Source organism: Ambystoma mexicanum, chromosome 8, assembly GCF_040938575.1.
Source record: "Ambystoma mexicanum isolate Mex_15411 chromosome 8, UKY_AmexF1_1, whole genome shotgun sequence".
NCBI classification, from domain to species: domain Eukaryota; kingdom Metazoa; phylum Chordata; class Amphibia; order Caudata; family Ambystomatidae; genus Ambystoma; species Ambystoma mexicanum.
Genome location: NC_090929.1, coordinates 1282486375 through 1282503164, shown reverse-complemented (window position 1 = coordinate 1282503164; position 16790 = coordinate 1282486375). Strand labels below are relative to the sequence as shown.

General features: G+C 42.6%; 1 protein-coding gene across 1 annotated transcript in view; it reads left to right on the top strand.

Moving 5' to 3' along the window:
• KNDC1 (kinase non-catalytic C-lobe domain containing 1) overlaps positions 1-16790 on the top strand; it is an 895433-nt gene that overhangs the window by 144170 nt on the left and 734473 nt on the right. Inside the window, exon 4 of the mRNA XM_069611402.1 lies at positions 15521-15667. Within this exon, the coding sequence (XP_069467503.1) occupies positions 15521-15667 (147 nt within the window). The remainder of the gene's footprint in view (positions 1-15520; positions 15668-16790) is intronic.

The window sequence follows — 16790 nt, the reverse complement described above, 5'->3', positions numbered from 1 at the left end:
CTTGCATTACCATAATCATGACTACTTGCCCCCTTACAATTAGAGTATCAAAACTTGAGATATCTGGAAAATATGCAACCCTTTTGGCTTCTACATCTGTGGATTCGTTCCTGCAAGAAATAAAATCTGTTTGCTTAGTTTAACGACCGCTATGGCCACTGGGAGTTGTAGTGCCTTAATAAGCCTGTCTAATAAGGATGCGTGCTGCACTGGAGTGTCGTGCGCATAGAGGTAGCTCCTCCTTTTCCGACGTGCTAAACATGCGTGTACGGTTGGCGTTACGTAGGCGGAGTCACAGTACACCGTAACCTCCTGTCCTTCGTGTTTATCGAGCGTGACAATAATCACTACCAATTCTGCTGCTTGCGCTGATAAGTTCGACGGTAGCCTTGCACTTGCTACAACTTCAAATTCTCCATTCAATCTATGCCTCACTACGGCTGCGCCAGAATGCCTTTCCCCACTCGTTTGATCAGTTTTCGAAGGACCATCAATGAAGAGAATTTCTCCTCCTGGCAAAGCATTTTCTTTTACACAGGGTATATCATCATAAAATTCAACATAATTCATACAGTCATGCGCTTGATCACCCTCTGCTATTGGCTCTGCTACATATGTGGCAGGATTGACTATTTTGCATCTAACAATTTTGATTGCTGGGTTCGAAATCATTACTTCATAGGCTGAGGCTCTCTGAGATGTCAATGTACCTTTGGGTTTCTCTGAAATAGCAAACAGAGCATGCTCCACGAAGAGAGTCATAGAGCAGCCCATGCCAATACTTGTCGACTTCTCAATTGAAAATGCAGCGATTGCCAATGACTATTCGCAAGGAAAGTGTCCTCTCATAACAGGGTCTAAAATTCCACTGTAACATGCTAAAGTTTTGTACCCCAATGTAGTCCCATGTGTAAGCACTGCCGTCATGACTGTCCCATTCGTGTGTGAGAATAAATAAAACTTTGCAGCATAATTGAGGATTCCCAAAACAGGGGCTGTACAAATTGCTTTCTTCAACTCTGCAAACACTTCCTCCATTTCCTTAGTCAATTCTATTTTTACTTTTTTGTTCACTTATGCGTTCTTTAAAGCCTGCAAAAGAGATCTCGTATACATACTGTAGTCCTGTAGTCGGACACCCAGGCTCTAACATAATTACATAGCCCCAAAAATGGCTGCATCTGTTTTACTGTGTTTGGTTTTGCGGTTTTCATAATTGCTTCAGCCCTTTCAGGTGTCACCTTTTTTCCCTCATGTGAAATCAATTGTCCTATGTATAACACCTCTTCTTGACAATACTGTAGTTTCCCCTTGTCTACCTTATATCCTTTATCTGCTATGCGAGTCATCAACTGAATTGAGTCTTGTCTGCACTCATCTTCTGTGGTGATACAAATTAAAATGTCATCTATGTACTCTATCACTGCACTCTTACGATCGATATTGTCTATGTCCATCTGTAGAACTCTGTTAAAGATTGATGGAGACTCACAGTACCCTTGAGGCAGCCTAGTTTGTTTCAGTCGAGTTTGGTGGAACGTAAAGGAAGTCAACTCTTGTGAGTCCTTATGCAACCGGATTGAGAAATATGCATTTTTCAAATCGATCACTGTGAAATATAGAGCTTCCACTGGGATACTGCATAGTATCGGTGCTGGATTTGGAACTAAAGAAACTCTGCCTATACAATCTGGTTAATCAGTCTCATATCTTGTATAAATCTCCACGACCCTTCCTTTGAATTATTTCATAGGATACACTGCGGTATTGCACAATGATTCTGATGGCACCAGAATCCCTTGTTTCATCAATGCTGAAATGGTCTTGAAAATACCCTCATCAGCTTCTCGAGACATGGGGTATTGTTTTGCTTGAGGTTAAATCACCCCTGGCTTCAGTTTTATTTTGACTTCCCCTATTCCCTTCAATAATCCCACGCCATAAGGCCCTGTGGCCCTCAAGACACTTGGCACCATTTCCAAGTCCTCCTCAAAAAATGCTGGACGCTGCTGCATTATTGCCATTCAGTGTGGGATTTCCCTTTTCTTTATTCTAATCCAATATGTGATGCTCATAAAGAACACTACTTCATGATCTGTTGGGTCTTCGCTAAACATGTCATCATCAGTAATGTCAGTCAACCTGCACTATTCTTCGAGAGCTATTGCTGGTCTCCGTGGTCTACCCTCATAATCCGTTCCTACGAGCATCACCATTTCCCTTCGTACTATGGCTGCTTCTAATTTTATAGGGATTGTCTGTCCCCACTCTTCATCCATAGGTATCTGTGGTCACAAGAATGTGTCAGGTATTCTCACAGTTTTTCCTACTAAACCAGGTAATCATGTCAATAGAATGCTCACCTCATAAAGAAAACCTCTGGCTCTACTGGAATACCTTGCAGAGCCACTTGCCCTGTATACACCAGTATAAATTCACCCACATTTAAATAGTGTATTCCTGGAGTGGAACACACTATCCCTTTGTCAGTAAATGAAATTGTCATGCTAAGTTTTGTCATAAAATCTCTTCCCAAAATGTTAACTGGTGTCTGTTGTGAATGCAACAATGGAACAGACAGGTCACACTCTCCTATAGAGACTGGTAATTCATCAGTAAAAGGAACTCAACTCATAGCTCCAGAGAACCCTTGAGCATTCATGGCAATTCCCAACATTGGATATTTTCCCTCTCTTATACATGAACAAGTAGCCCCAGTGGCTACTTGAAAAGAAAAAGATTTGCCTCCTATCGTCACATTAACCCTTGATTCTTCTTGGGGGTCCTGTGTCACAAATAGTACCGAACACATCAAGTCACCCTGTGAGATGTCCTATTGTGGGTATAAACATATCCCTGTTCCTGTAAATGGATTTCCTCCTACCACAGTGACACCTCGTAGCCTAGGTGTCAGTAATTGTCCCTTGTTTGCGTACTGCTGTGTTTGTATGGGGGCTTGTTGCGACTGCCCTTGCAGTGGATTCGTTTGCACTTGTTGTGGTTGCTGTACCTGCTGTACTTGCGGCGCTTGTGTCTGATACACTGTCTGACCTTGGGCAAACCCTTCCCTACTATGTGTTTTATATTGTGGAGGGTTAGCTCTCCCCCCTCTTGAAAATTGGCCATTCTGTACATTCCCTTGGCTTCCACATATGTGTGCAATGTGCCCTGTCATCCCACAAGTCCAACACACAGGGGGGAAGCCGCCTGACTAATACCCCTTGTCTGTTCTGATTCTCATTCTGTGCATTTTGAAACCCACCTTGATTATTTTGGAATCCACCTCTTCCTCTGTAGCCCATTCCTCTGACTCTTGGCACAAACCCATAACCACCTTGGTCACACAGACGCAGACTATTTGGCTTGATGCACCCATTGCATCCTGCATTCCCAGTCCTTCTCTACTTGTCAATACTGCCCCATCTATGACAAATTTTGACAATTTCTTCTGAACTAACTTGGCTCCCAAAATGTTCCTATTCCCATCTTTCTCTTTATTTTTCTCTTGCAACAACCGACAGTGATGCACTGTTGTCAGCTGTATTTCATTCCACGGTTTTGCTTCCATTCCCACTTGTTTCTTCATTTGCCTTTGTTCTGGCTTGGGCAACCCCTGACATAAAATGTGGTAAGATAATGCCACTGTTTTTTCCCATGGCTCAAATGTTTCAAGTTGCCATCGCTCTTGTATGTCCTGAATGGAAGCAATAGGGTCTTCATCTTCCTTCATCTTACATGTCATGATTGCATCCATATCTGATGTATCAGGATACTGCACCCTGAGAGCCCTCCAAACATCTGCTCTACAATTATTGAATGGCATTCTGTTGTGCGCTGTGTTTTGTGTTGTCACACTTGAATAGCCTGCTCTCCTCCATATGTCATCAGTTCTCTCCCTGAGAATCGCTGTCAAGAGACCCTTAATGTCCCCTATGGCCAATGTGTTTCCTCCTGTCATTTTTTCCAATTTATATATCCAGTTCCCAGTGCCCAAAGTCAAACTCGGGAGCTCGAACTTTAAATTATCCTTATCCATCTGCGGCCATGGAATATACTGCAGTCTTGCTCCCCCCTTTTCTAATAATGGAAACTGCGTAAACCTTAACCTGCAGTTGGCTCCCATCGTCTGCCTATCCATGGCAGGGACAATCGTCCCTGACCATCTCCTTGCTGGTAGCGATCTTAACCTACTCACATATGGTGGTGATTCTCCCTTCTCACTATACGATCGTCCTCGGGGATACTCTGGATATGCTATGGGATCTGGGGTTTTATCCTTAGGTTGCTCTAGATCCGACCATCTTACTTCCTTGTCTGTCTGCAGGCTTCCCTCTGGGGTACACACGCCCTCTCCCTCTTCCCCAAGGAAAGATTCTCTTTCTTCGTCTGATACGTCTAGTCCCCAACTAGTGTGACTCTCATCCCCTTCATCCTTATCTAAGTTTAGTCTACTTAAGGACAAAGCTTTGTGCTCTAAACTAAAAGGATTTTCTCCTTTGCTTCATGATTGAAATACTAGGGACTAGCCCCTCTTCCCTCTGCTCCCATATTTGCTACAATCCTTTAATTCTTGATAGGCCCTATCGATCCTGTCTCTGATGCTTCCTATATCAAATCTTTCTTCCTCCAACACTACTCTAGATGCCCCTGACGTTGCTCCCTTTAACGGGAGGAACTCTTCTGTTCTGTCCCATCGTATTGCTGGGCTTGGCCCTACTTGTTCTTTACACATGAGACTGGCATAAAAACCCAGCTGCCTCCTTCTTTGTTCTATTTCTTCATCTAATTCTCTTTGTTTTCTCACCCCCCATCTAATTCTGTCTTCCTCTTGCTTTCTTTCTTCCCTTCTTACTCCTACCCTTTTCTCCTCTTCTTCCCTTCGTATCTGTATTCTCTTGTCCCTTAACTTTTGCACTTCTTCCTCTTCTTTCTTCCTGTCTCTTCTATCTCTATCGTCCATCGCTGTCTGTCTATTGTCATATTGTCTTTGCTCCTCTGCTCTTTCTTCTTTCTTTTGTTGTTCTTCCTGATACATCTGCTCTCATCGCGTCTGCTCTTTCTTTTGTGCTCATCTTCTTCCAATCTCTTTTCCCATTCCTTGTCCCTTCCATCTTGCTCATCATTATCTTGCCTCTGCCTGACATCCTCGATACTTATCCCATCTACTATGAGTAATATATGTCCACCCATCCATTCATTCTGCACGATTGCTACCTCGCCAGCTTTATCCTTCTCTCCTTTCTATCCTTAATCTCCCTTTCTATTTCTGTTAATAATTGGACCGCTCACTCTTCTCTTCCTTATCCTGTACAGATCTCCTCTTTTCTTTTATTCTCCTCTGGACTATCATCACTGCTATAATCGGGCGGTTTGTATTGGATTAGGATATTGGTGCATTCACTCCTCAAGTGGCGGATCGTCCCTCTCTTCCTGGTACATATTCCAGAGCTCTAGAATAGCTAATCCTTTATCTAATTTTTCCCCGTGTACAAATCGTGCAAGTATGTGGTCATGAGTTGCAATACTGCTTTTGGCAGTGATCCCCCTTGTGGCCGTAGGATGAACATCTTATCTGCCGTGTCTTTCACCCATTTTGCACTATATTGTTTGAGTTTGGGCGTGTGTTTTGGCAGTGTCTTACATAAATGCATCAGGGGAGTGTCACCCATTGTGATGAGTCTCAATTGACTGTCAATGCCTACCAGATTTTATAAAAATACTTTCACCACTTTTTCAATACTTTTTAAAACAACAAATATGAGCACGCTCCAACAATCGCCACTCAAACCTCTACGTTTTCACTTATCTCTGTCTATCTCTGGTTTGGTACCAACCACTTCCCTAGATAGCTGCTATAGCTCCTCAGCTTTGTCTCAATTCCTTCACAACATTTATCTATTTTCAACACTTTTACTCAACACATAATAGACAGACAAATTAGTCAACTTTATAAGTTTAATAAAAACAGCCTGTGATGACCATTTTTCTCCCCGCCTCTATTCAATTACCCTATCACAGGGTTTGAATTGTCTCCTTTTGTGAACCTGTTCACACGTAGCCTATTGACTCCCGCTTGAGTGCGAGACAACTTCTTCTTCAGCTCCCTTGAGCCAGGTGGCTAGGCGCTACTATCTCTTCATACAATATTTCCTGTTACTCAAATTATCATAACCCTATCCCCTTAATTTGCCATACCCTTATTCTAGTTACCATTTGTCTGTCAATTGACTCAAGGTCTTTGGTATTGTTTCCTCCTCCGCCCGACCACTTTCGCCTTCCGTCCGCACAGTGCCATGGAAGCCAGGTAGGGATTTCGTCTTGGTTCTTCTTGCAAGATTTCTATTTGGCCACTCTCCACAGGAAACCCTGTGATCTTCTGGCTACATGGTAGAGGATTCTGATCGTCTGAACATCTGGAGGCAATTTGGTTTGGATCTTTTGGAACCTTCCGACACTGCTACAACGTGAACATAAGGTCCTTTGGGTAGCGTATCATGCAGTGGATGGGAAGCACAGTAACTCTTAGACCAAATAATGGAACCAACTCAGGAAGATGGCAAGTTTGTCTGTTTTAATTTTAGTTGTCTAAAACAGGGAGTTACAATGGACATCAACATACGTTGCACAGCATTCTCCCGACACATTTAATAAAAAAATCACATTTATATAATACAAGTTTTTCATACGTGACATCATACTACGTGGCACACTAAGAAAAACCTGTGGGGGGTTATGATAGGTTCAAGGTGAACATCTAAGTGCACTTTCTATACAGGATTTGGTTGTGATTGGACATCTACTGTCAGGTGAACAACTCATGCCCACCCCTAGTGCAAGTCATCTTCATCAATTATTTGATACACAAGACATCATTGGCTCTCAAACTATGAGGCCCTTCGTTATACAGCCCTCTACAATTGGTTGGCATGCTTGCGCCAGTCTGGAACATTCGGCTCACTAGCAGCACGTAAACTCATACCCAGATGCCAGGAGGTGGACATGACTTTACCTCCCCACCCAATTAGCCCGACATCTCTCATCACCCATGCTTTCTGCCATGAATATTATCTTTGAACTTGGCCTGGCAGTTTATTCTTATCTCTGGGAATATAAGGGAGTATGAGCACACCTTTATCATAGTTCGGGATCTGCATGCCAATCTCTATTACCATCCTTGGGTCAAGTGATGTGAGACCACAATTCAACCCATTTTGCAACATTTAATTGTCTTGAATGAATACAACTTGGAACTCATGGTGTTCTTTCTTTGCACCTTAACAAGGGATGATTCAGCGTCCACTGCCTTCAAGGATATATAACCAGTTCTTGGCTGCTTCAGCCTTGACACCCGGCCAGGCAGCCATTGCAGATTCATCCATGAACTTGGCTGATTCTTTGCTGCGACACAGCCCTCGGCTCTCCTCTCCATGGGTTAGAACTCACTAAAATTGTGACACTGATGTCCTCCAGATTCTATATAATGGCAGCTCCGCCTCCAGTCTTTTTACTACATATAGCCAGCTTCTATAATCACTTAGGGCATCATTACACGGTAGGCGGGGACCAAGGTGCTATTAGCACCTTGGTCCATGCCGGTAAAATACCGGCACCGCCTTGGAGGAAAGGGGAATTACTGCCCTATTCCAAGGTTGGCGGGGCGGTAATTCCCCCTTCCCCCATTACCCTTCCCTATTCCCATTTCTGCCCCATAGGGCATAATGGGAATGGGGAAGGTGCTAATTACGGTACCGCAAATTGCGGTACCGTAATTATCACCCTGTTCCCTTTGTGGGTTGGTTTTTAACGCCTGCTAAAAAGCAGGCGTTAAAGTACCAACCCGCAAAGGGACCTCGTAATCAGGCGGTAAGGGTTAACGGTCACCGGTACCATTACTGGTGACCGTTAACCCTTACCGCCTTCCGTGTAATGAGGCCCTTAGTCTACTTGCGTCACTGCATCTGTACAGTTATTGAACGATTTGCATTTTCTGCAGTGCTCACCACACATACAATCTTCTTTTTGCATATGAAAGTTCACTTAATTCTTTACTTCAGCATCATTTCCTACAAGGTCCATACACTCTCTTCTTCAGCCAGTTTTCTCTGTGATAGGGTTTTCTTAGTGGATACCTTCTCTCAAAGATTCGCCATGGAATGGTCACAACTGCTAGTGTCAAGCATGGCACAATTTCAGGTTTTCAGCATATAGGTGGGAGGGGGGCGTTACTCTACACTGGAATGATGCAGATGTAGCTTATACTTTGGTAGTCCCCTTTAGGTACCGTGTTAGGTTCAGATATCATTTCATTGTAATGCTTACATTTTTCCATTGCAAGGTTTTCTTATTCATAGGTGGACATGCATTGGTAATTTGTGTTTTTCTTCAGGGGCATAATAAGTCATCTATGGTTTAATGGCAACAATTGAGTTTTGTGGCATGTAATGGTTAAGAAAACCATGTTTGTGCTTTTCTTCTCTGTTTGCACTTATTGTCAAGATGTTGATGCTCAGATGTTTCACCCCTTCTTTGGACCTGAGAAAAAAAATTCAAAATAATTTCCTGACACCTCCTTGTTTTCTGTAATTGGCAAAGATGACAAGATACCCACAGATGAAAGTCGTTATAGTCGGGATAAAATATTTTATGATAACACTGCCCCCACCTAGTGAAGATCTCTGCCATCAGAGTGAAGAGAACAGGAGTCCCCTACAATAGAAACATCCTCACATTAAGTAGAGCAAGGATCCATCCCACTACTGGCTGCTTAAATGTAAAATTCAAGCATTTGGTCGGAGGGGGGTGGCAACCATCATAGAAAATAAACTATCTACAGACATTATTAAACATGCAACAAATCCTCTTCCATACCTAAACAAGGACACCCTTAGACGGGATGGTCACATCTGACACCAGCAATTATTATCAGTTCATTGGTGCCATGCCCCTCTGCCTCCATGTAAAGCATTGGGGTTGACTGATGGCACCTCCCCACCAAAACACTACACCAAACGAGATGCTCATGGATGCAATACTATTCTGAATGATGCCCCTAAAACCCCTGACCTGACAGGAAGATATGAAGTGGATCTACATTTTGATTTAACTGGGCTACTGGCTCAATAGACTTTTTAACACATGAAGTATACTTTGGAAAGTGTATTCGTGAGTTGAAATATCTGAATTGTATGCACGTTCTGATGTGGGTGCATAGATTGTGCATACAGTATTTCATATCATTAATATAAAGAGAGAATGTTTTTGCCCTGAGCTAGTAGCACAGTTACATCTATGTAATAGTATCACATTTAGAGTGTCATAGTGGTCAGTCTAGAACAGGCCACATCATGTCCTGCCAAGACTGTTAACCTAAAATAATTATTTTGCTTTCATTTACCAATGGGAGAAAGAAGCAAATATAAAGTGGGGTGTGTGGGCTTTTTCATGAGTTTGTGTCAACTGGTATAACCCTAGTTGTCGGTGTAAATCTAGATGTATTTGCACAAAACGTTTTTGGTGGGTAAAGGAATGCGTTCCTCAAACCAGACATGGAGGTCTTCCTGTAAAATAGCAGAGGAATCAGTCAGGGCAATATATACATAATCAGATAAAACAACAAAAACATTATCCACTTGTGTGCTATATATATATATATATATATATAGCACAGAAATATATATATATATATATATATATATATATATATATATATATATATATATATATATATATATATATATTTATTTCTGAGGCTGGTGGAATCTGCTTAGATCACATGCTGTGCATAGGCCGACATCTAGTGGAATCTGTGTAGAATTATAGTTTGTTTTTCGAAACTCGAAAATGGGCATCGACACAGGGCATGCCAGTAATACTATCCCTAGTGTGAAGTCCACTGTACCCATGATCCCTCACGCGTGTCGGACCTTCAGATTGTTTTTTTCTGCCATTTTCTGACGTTTTGGTGCTGGACGACCAAACTGGGGTTGAGTATTATGGAGATGATGAGGACCAGGATGAGGAGGAGGAAGACGAGGCGGAGGTCTACAATATGGACTCCCCGGTTAACAAGGAACCACAGGTTTCTGACTCACTTTTCATAAAGGGTCAACTCAAGCCCGACTCCTTGGTAATCACTAACACCAGAAAGAGAACAGGGACACCTCTGTCATCATCGGAGGCTCCCTCAGACAAGGAGAGCAAAAGAATCTACGGTTTAGGAAGAAAAGTAGCCTCCACTTCCGCTTACCAGGCAAGGATCGCCAACACCATCACTCTGCTGGCAAGCTACAATTGCCATCAGTGTGAGCAGGTAGCTGCTCTCATTGACTCCGCACCGGAACCACTAAAGGGTCAGTTTGCCCAAATCGCGTCAGAGGGTAGAGCCGTGTCCGGTTGCATTCTGAAGACAACCTTTGACGCCGCAGATAATGCAGGACATCTCATTGCAGAAAACACTGTCATTAAGAGGCACGCTTGGCTAAGACAGTCAGCATTTAATCCCGAGACCCAGGCAACCCTTATTGACATGCCGGTGCAACCAAATGTCTTGTTTGGCAAAGCGGTAGAGGACGCACTAAAAACTGCCAAAGACGAGTATGATACTCTAAAGTCCTTAGGACAGTTTACTAATAAGCCCACTAATCAAAGAGGGAATAGTAATTTTCAACGATCACGCAGACAAAATTCCCAGAGGGGCTCCAATTATTCACAGGGACAGGGTACATCATGGGGTGGCAACCAGCAGACTACCCAAAGTTATGGCAGAGGTAACAAGAGGGCCCATGGTAGAGGTAGAGGCAGCCCTGGCAGAGGCGGCGGTACGCCTCCCGCAAAGCAGTGACGTTCCGCTCAGGGTCCCTTCCCATGCATCCCCAGTAGGGGGGCGCATTTCCAACTTCACTCAAGCATGGGAAGGGATCACATCGGACAGATGGGTGCTGTCCACAGTGTCCGCAGGATACTGCATCGAACTGCTAGAGCGCCCCCGCAACCACCCTCCACGTCAAAAGATACATTCACTGGACCACCAGAAGATTCTCCTCGAGGAAATCGTCAATCTTCTCGCAAAGGACGCAATAGAACTCGTCCCGGGCAACCAGGTAAACAAGGGTATCTATTCAATTTAAAAAAAAAAGATTTAACAATGCGCCCAGTATTAGACTTACGCCCTACTAACAAGTATGTCAAGCCCCAAAAATTTCACATGACTACTCTCCAAGAAGTAATCCCCCTCCTAAAAAGGAGGGTGGGGAGCACACCTCCTCCACCACACAGCTCAGGGTCTCTGGTCTCACTCAGTGGCCAAGAATCATATCAATCTGCTAGAACTCCTGGCAGTCTTCAGAGCGCTTCGAGCGTTCAAACCCCACCTGTTGAACCTGTCAGTACAGATCCTAACAGACAGTACGACAGAGATGTTTTACATAAACAAACAGGGAGGGACTTGTTCGCCAAATCTGTCCAGGCTTGCCCAGAAAATGTAGACATGGGCACTCAGACGGAACATTTACCTGTCAGTGCAATATGTTCCAGAGGATCTCAATTCACTAGCAGATGCTTTAAGCAGAGATCCCCTCCCAGAAGAGCACAAATGGTGTCTATACAGAGAAGTCGTAGAAGACATCTTCTCACAGTGGGGTTTCCCCACTATAGACCTATTTGCCACAAGCAAAAACCGGCAATGCCCAGGATTCGCATCCAGGTTCCCTCAGCCAGACTCCAAGGGGAAAGCCCTGTGGATGAACTAGTCAGGGATGTTTGCCTATGCTTTTCCACCACGGGAATCGATGAGGCTCATCCTAGTTGCTCCCATGTGGGCGAGGCAACCATGGTTCCCACACCTATGCAGACTAGCAGTATGCAAACCCATCAGACTCCCGTGCTGGCACAACCTACTATCCCAGCACCAAGGTCAAACAGTGCATCCTCAACCCAGCTCAATGAACTTGGCAGCATGGCTCCTGAAGTGATAGAGTTTGGGCATCTCAATTTACCATAGAGGTGCATGGACATCCTAAAAGAATCTAGGAAACCAAACACGAGGCACTGTTATTTTAATAAATGGAAGAGATTTGTTATCTGGTGCCAGAATAAGCAAATCAACCCGGTTGATAGCACTCCTTCCAATATTCACACCTACATGCTCCTCCTGCTGGATGCAGGGTTGGTATTTAACTCACTCAAGGTACACCTGGCAGCACTGTCAGCCTACACCACCTCCCATAACAAGGTTTCGTGGTGGAAAGTACCAGTGGTTAAAGCCTTCATGGAAGGGGTAAAGAGACTACACCCTCCGATTTCTAACCCACCACCAGGATGGGACCTTAATGTGGTGCTTGCTAAACTCATGGGCCCACCCTTTGAACCCATGCATAAAGCCAGTCTCAAACACCTGACCTATAAAACTGCCTTCTTAGTAGCCATTACATCCATAAGAAGGGTCAGTGAAATTCAGGCTCTGTCAGTGCAGGATCCTTTCTTTACTGTTCATAAGGATAAACAGGTTCTACAAACACACTCTAGGTTCTCACCTAAGTTAATTTCAAAATTCCACATTAACCAGTCCATTGAGCTTCCAGCCTTCTTCCAAGAACCCAAAAGCTCTGCTGAGGTGAAACTACACACTCTAGATGTGTGAAGAGTGGTCCTCCACTATGTAGACAAGACCAGGCTGCTAAGAAAAACAGACCAACTGTTTGTCTATGTAGCTACAGGCAGAGAGGGAGATCGCATCTATAAAGGTGCCATCTCGAAGTGGATAGTCAATTGTATCCAGTTATGTTACTCCCTTTCTGAAAGAACTCTGCCTTTTACGCCAAGAGCCCACTCTACAAGAGGCACTGGGGCCACTCTGGCTTTCATTGTAAATGTACCCCTTGACACCATTTGCAAAGCAGCTACTTGGTGCTCTATTCACACTTTTACTCAGCTCTACTGCATTGACACTCATTCCAAGACAGATACTCAAGTGGGACAAGCGGTTCTAAGACACCTGTTTGCTCATGACCCTTCTCACATCCACCTCCTTCTTCTAACACTGCTCGCTAATCTATGCACAGCATGTGATCTAAGCAGATTCCACAAGCCTCAGAAGGGATACATTACTCACCGTAATCGTATTTCTGATGCTTGTATCTGCTTAGATTTACATGCGCCCGCCCTTCCTCCCCTCTGCGAGAAGGCACATGGATGCTTGTAGTCTTATCTATCTATCTATCTATCTATCTATCTATCTATCTATCTATCTATCTATCTATCTATCTATCTATCTATCTATCTGCTTGGATAATCTGTACTCACGCTACTCCTCATGCTACCTCATGTCAGAAAAAATACAATCTGAGGGTCCTACACGCGTGAGGGATCATGGGTACAGTGGACGTCACACTAGGGATAGTATTACTGGCATGCCCTGTGTCGACGCCCATTTTCAAGTTTCGAAAAACAAACTGTAATACTCTGCCGCTTCCACTAGATGTCGGCCCACAGCATGTGAATCTAAGCAGATACAAGCATCAGAAATACCATTACGGTGAGTAATGTATCCCATATAATCCAAATGACAGGTAAACAATGCTTTGAGAACACACCATACATCAGAGGTCTGCAACCTAAGGCTCACCAGATGCTCTGTACTTGGATTGCCATGATCCTTCACCATTGACTATGAATCTAGGGCTAATGGTGGTTGTAGTCCAAACATCAAGAGAGGCAAAGGTGACAGAGACCTGCCCTACATGCAAACAATCACAATTCAACAAGAATGGTATGATTTGTAATGCTCAGGGATTGGTGTGAAAAAGCTCTTAAAATCAGATTCGTGCACTGATCTTCAACAATCTGGTGAATTGTATTGCATTCTTTCTCATTTAATATAGCCTGCACAATGTTTCTTTATTGTTTAACACTGTATAACCTTTAATCAGAATGTATGTTGCACACATTTCTGATCTTCAGTTTGTTTTAGTGCCTCTGTATCTGAGTCTTTATACTAAGTACGTTTCTCAAATATGTAATCTGCCTTCATGACATTCTTTTCTCTTGGTGTGTCTACGTTTGCCAACTGGAGCACTGTTTTGTTTCTTTAGTGCACATTATTATTGCATTGTAATTCAAGAAAACACCACTGTTTGCTTTGGAGTCCTACTGTGCTAATTGCCTGATTTTATTTACCTCTGAAGCCATCATAGCACTTTATAAATTCCAAGCATTGTGATCTATTTGCAGTAAGTCAAGACTGTCTTCAAAGATGTTTATCGTTCGTTTCACCTCTTTAAGAAGATTATTTGTTGATTGTAGCAACTGCCTACATTCCTGTGGTTTTATGTTCACCAGAACAATGTCAATATAATATAGCTGTTGAGGCATGTTCCACTGTTCTTCACAAGTCTGAATGGATGCTATTATTTATGCTCTTTTTTAATATCATATTGGCTCAGCTATGGCCCGGATGATAACTAATCATTATTTATATGCTACACATCTTTAAATACTTCCAACTACAATAGGTGCAAAGAATGTATATGCCATCATCAGAGTTGTATCCAGGCCAAATTGCAGGCCAACATGTTAGTCTGGGCCTGTTTTTTGTCCAAAGTGGGCTCCTTTGATTACACTCCTCACTGTGCAGCTAGTAGTTTTGACCAATGTTGCTGAACAAATATTCTTTGAAATGCACAATTTGCAATACATGTTACCAAAAACCACACCTTGGATACTACTAAAAGATTCTTCACAAAAGAAATATATTTTCATAAGGGACTGTGTGTCACTTTTCCATTGTTGCCGTAGCCAATTTTGTGCCCTAGTCCATCGCTGAATGCAACTGAAAATAGTGGGTTGATTCTAATGTATAAATTGGAAAACACATTTTAAAAAACACATTTAGCTTTTGACCTGCACTCTTCTACATTGATTATTCCATAATTAATGTTACATTTTTTATCAGGTTAACTCGTAACCGTACTGCCCTAAAGGTACTGCTAGCCAGACGTTATTTGGCATTAGAGCATGTCAATCACAATGCCATATTGAATGAAATGGAGTTGGACTTTGGTTGCAAAATTCTCCAACCACAATCAGTAGAGAACCACACAGCAAACTGAACTAAGCACAAGAGGAAGACATCCCTCAGTTCTGTCTCCTACCCAATGAACTTTTCACACTGGACTATAACAATGTAGCAATGAAGAGGAACAAGTTGTGTAATCAGTTCCTGCTGTGCCTGAATAATTGAATTCTTTTTTACAGCTAAATTGTTTTCCCTGTTCATTTAGGCCCTTTTTTCCACTGGTCTTGCAGGAAAGAGCTACAATTGCGGTATCTGTTTTGTACAAGGTGGAAATGTTAGTGTTTGAAAAACAGAGGCAGAGATGTGTGTAGGCAGTGATAGTGATGTGGTTCTGTCAGATGGCAGGTATATTTTTAGTAATATATCCAAATTCGAATTTCACATGCTTCGCTGGAATTGTGTACTGATACGTTTTACTATGTAAGACATCTAATGATTTATTTTTTGCAGGCACATGTGTATTCGTTGGGTGCTACACTGCAAGCAGCAATTGAATATGTGGTTGAGCCAGAGTTGGAGCCAGAGTTCAGTGAAGATCTTGTGAGCCTTCTGGAACACATGCTGGATGAGATACCATTGAATAGACCTGATATTGAGGTACATGGATATGCTACAAACATATTTTTAAAATGATTAGAAGAATAGTGTTTTACCATTATACATACCTATTTGGGTCAGCCATATTCATAACCCTGCCTTCCCTATTTAGTCCAGCATCACATAATCCTTATGCACTCTCAATAGAGCACTAGACAAGGTCCCTACATTTTCCATTTGTTAACCAAATGTGAGATCCAAAATAAATTGTATCATATAGAACTGAATCAAGTTGGGGTCTGAGAGTTTTCCAGTGTAGCAAATTCTATGCATAACTCCTATTAAACACACTGGAGGTCTAGTTATTATTATTATTATTATTATTATTATTATTATTATTATTATTATTATTATTATTATTATTATTATTATTATTATTGTTATTATATTTGTTTAGCGTGGACCTAGCTTCAGGAATCACTGGAATGCATTACAAGACCTAGGGTGAAGCACACAGTGAAGGAAACAGATTGCAAAGGATCAATACAAGGGAGTTGGGAGGGCATGGAGAATATTGGCCAATCTCAGGTTGGGGTGGTGGATCTACGTGTTAAAGTGGAACCATTCCTTGAAGAGGGGGTTGACAGTATGGCCCTCGGAATCTGCATTTATGGCTGGATGTCCAAATAACCAGACAAACTCAAGCAGATGGCAAATCGCTGTTTTATTAACAATTTCTAAAACAGGGAGGTTACAACGAACATCAACGGATGTACGCTCAGTCTCTCAGTGATTTTCAGCAGCAAATACAATTATATACTTCTTTATGTATCAGAGTGACTTCATGCTGTGTGGCAATAGTGAAAAACCTATAAAGGGTTGGGATTGGTTTTGGGACACATCTAGATATACAATCATATAGGAGCTAGGTTTATTATTGGCAGTTCGATATCAGGTGGACAACTCACGACTACCTCTTTGCACGTGTCATTTTAGGACAAATCAGTTACACAGTATTTCATTGGCTTCTCAAGCTATAAGGTCATTCATTATACGGACTAATACAATTGGTTGGCACGCTTGTTCCATGCCTGCAAAATTTGGTTAAATTAGCAGCACGTAAGCCAAGACCCAGATGCAAGTAGATATGACACAGGGCTGCCCTACCACCCAATTAGCCTAG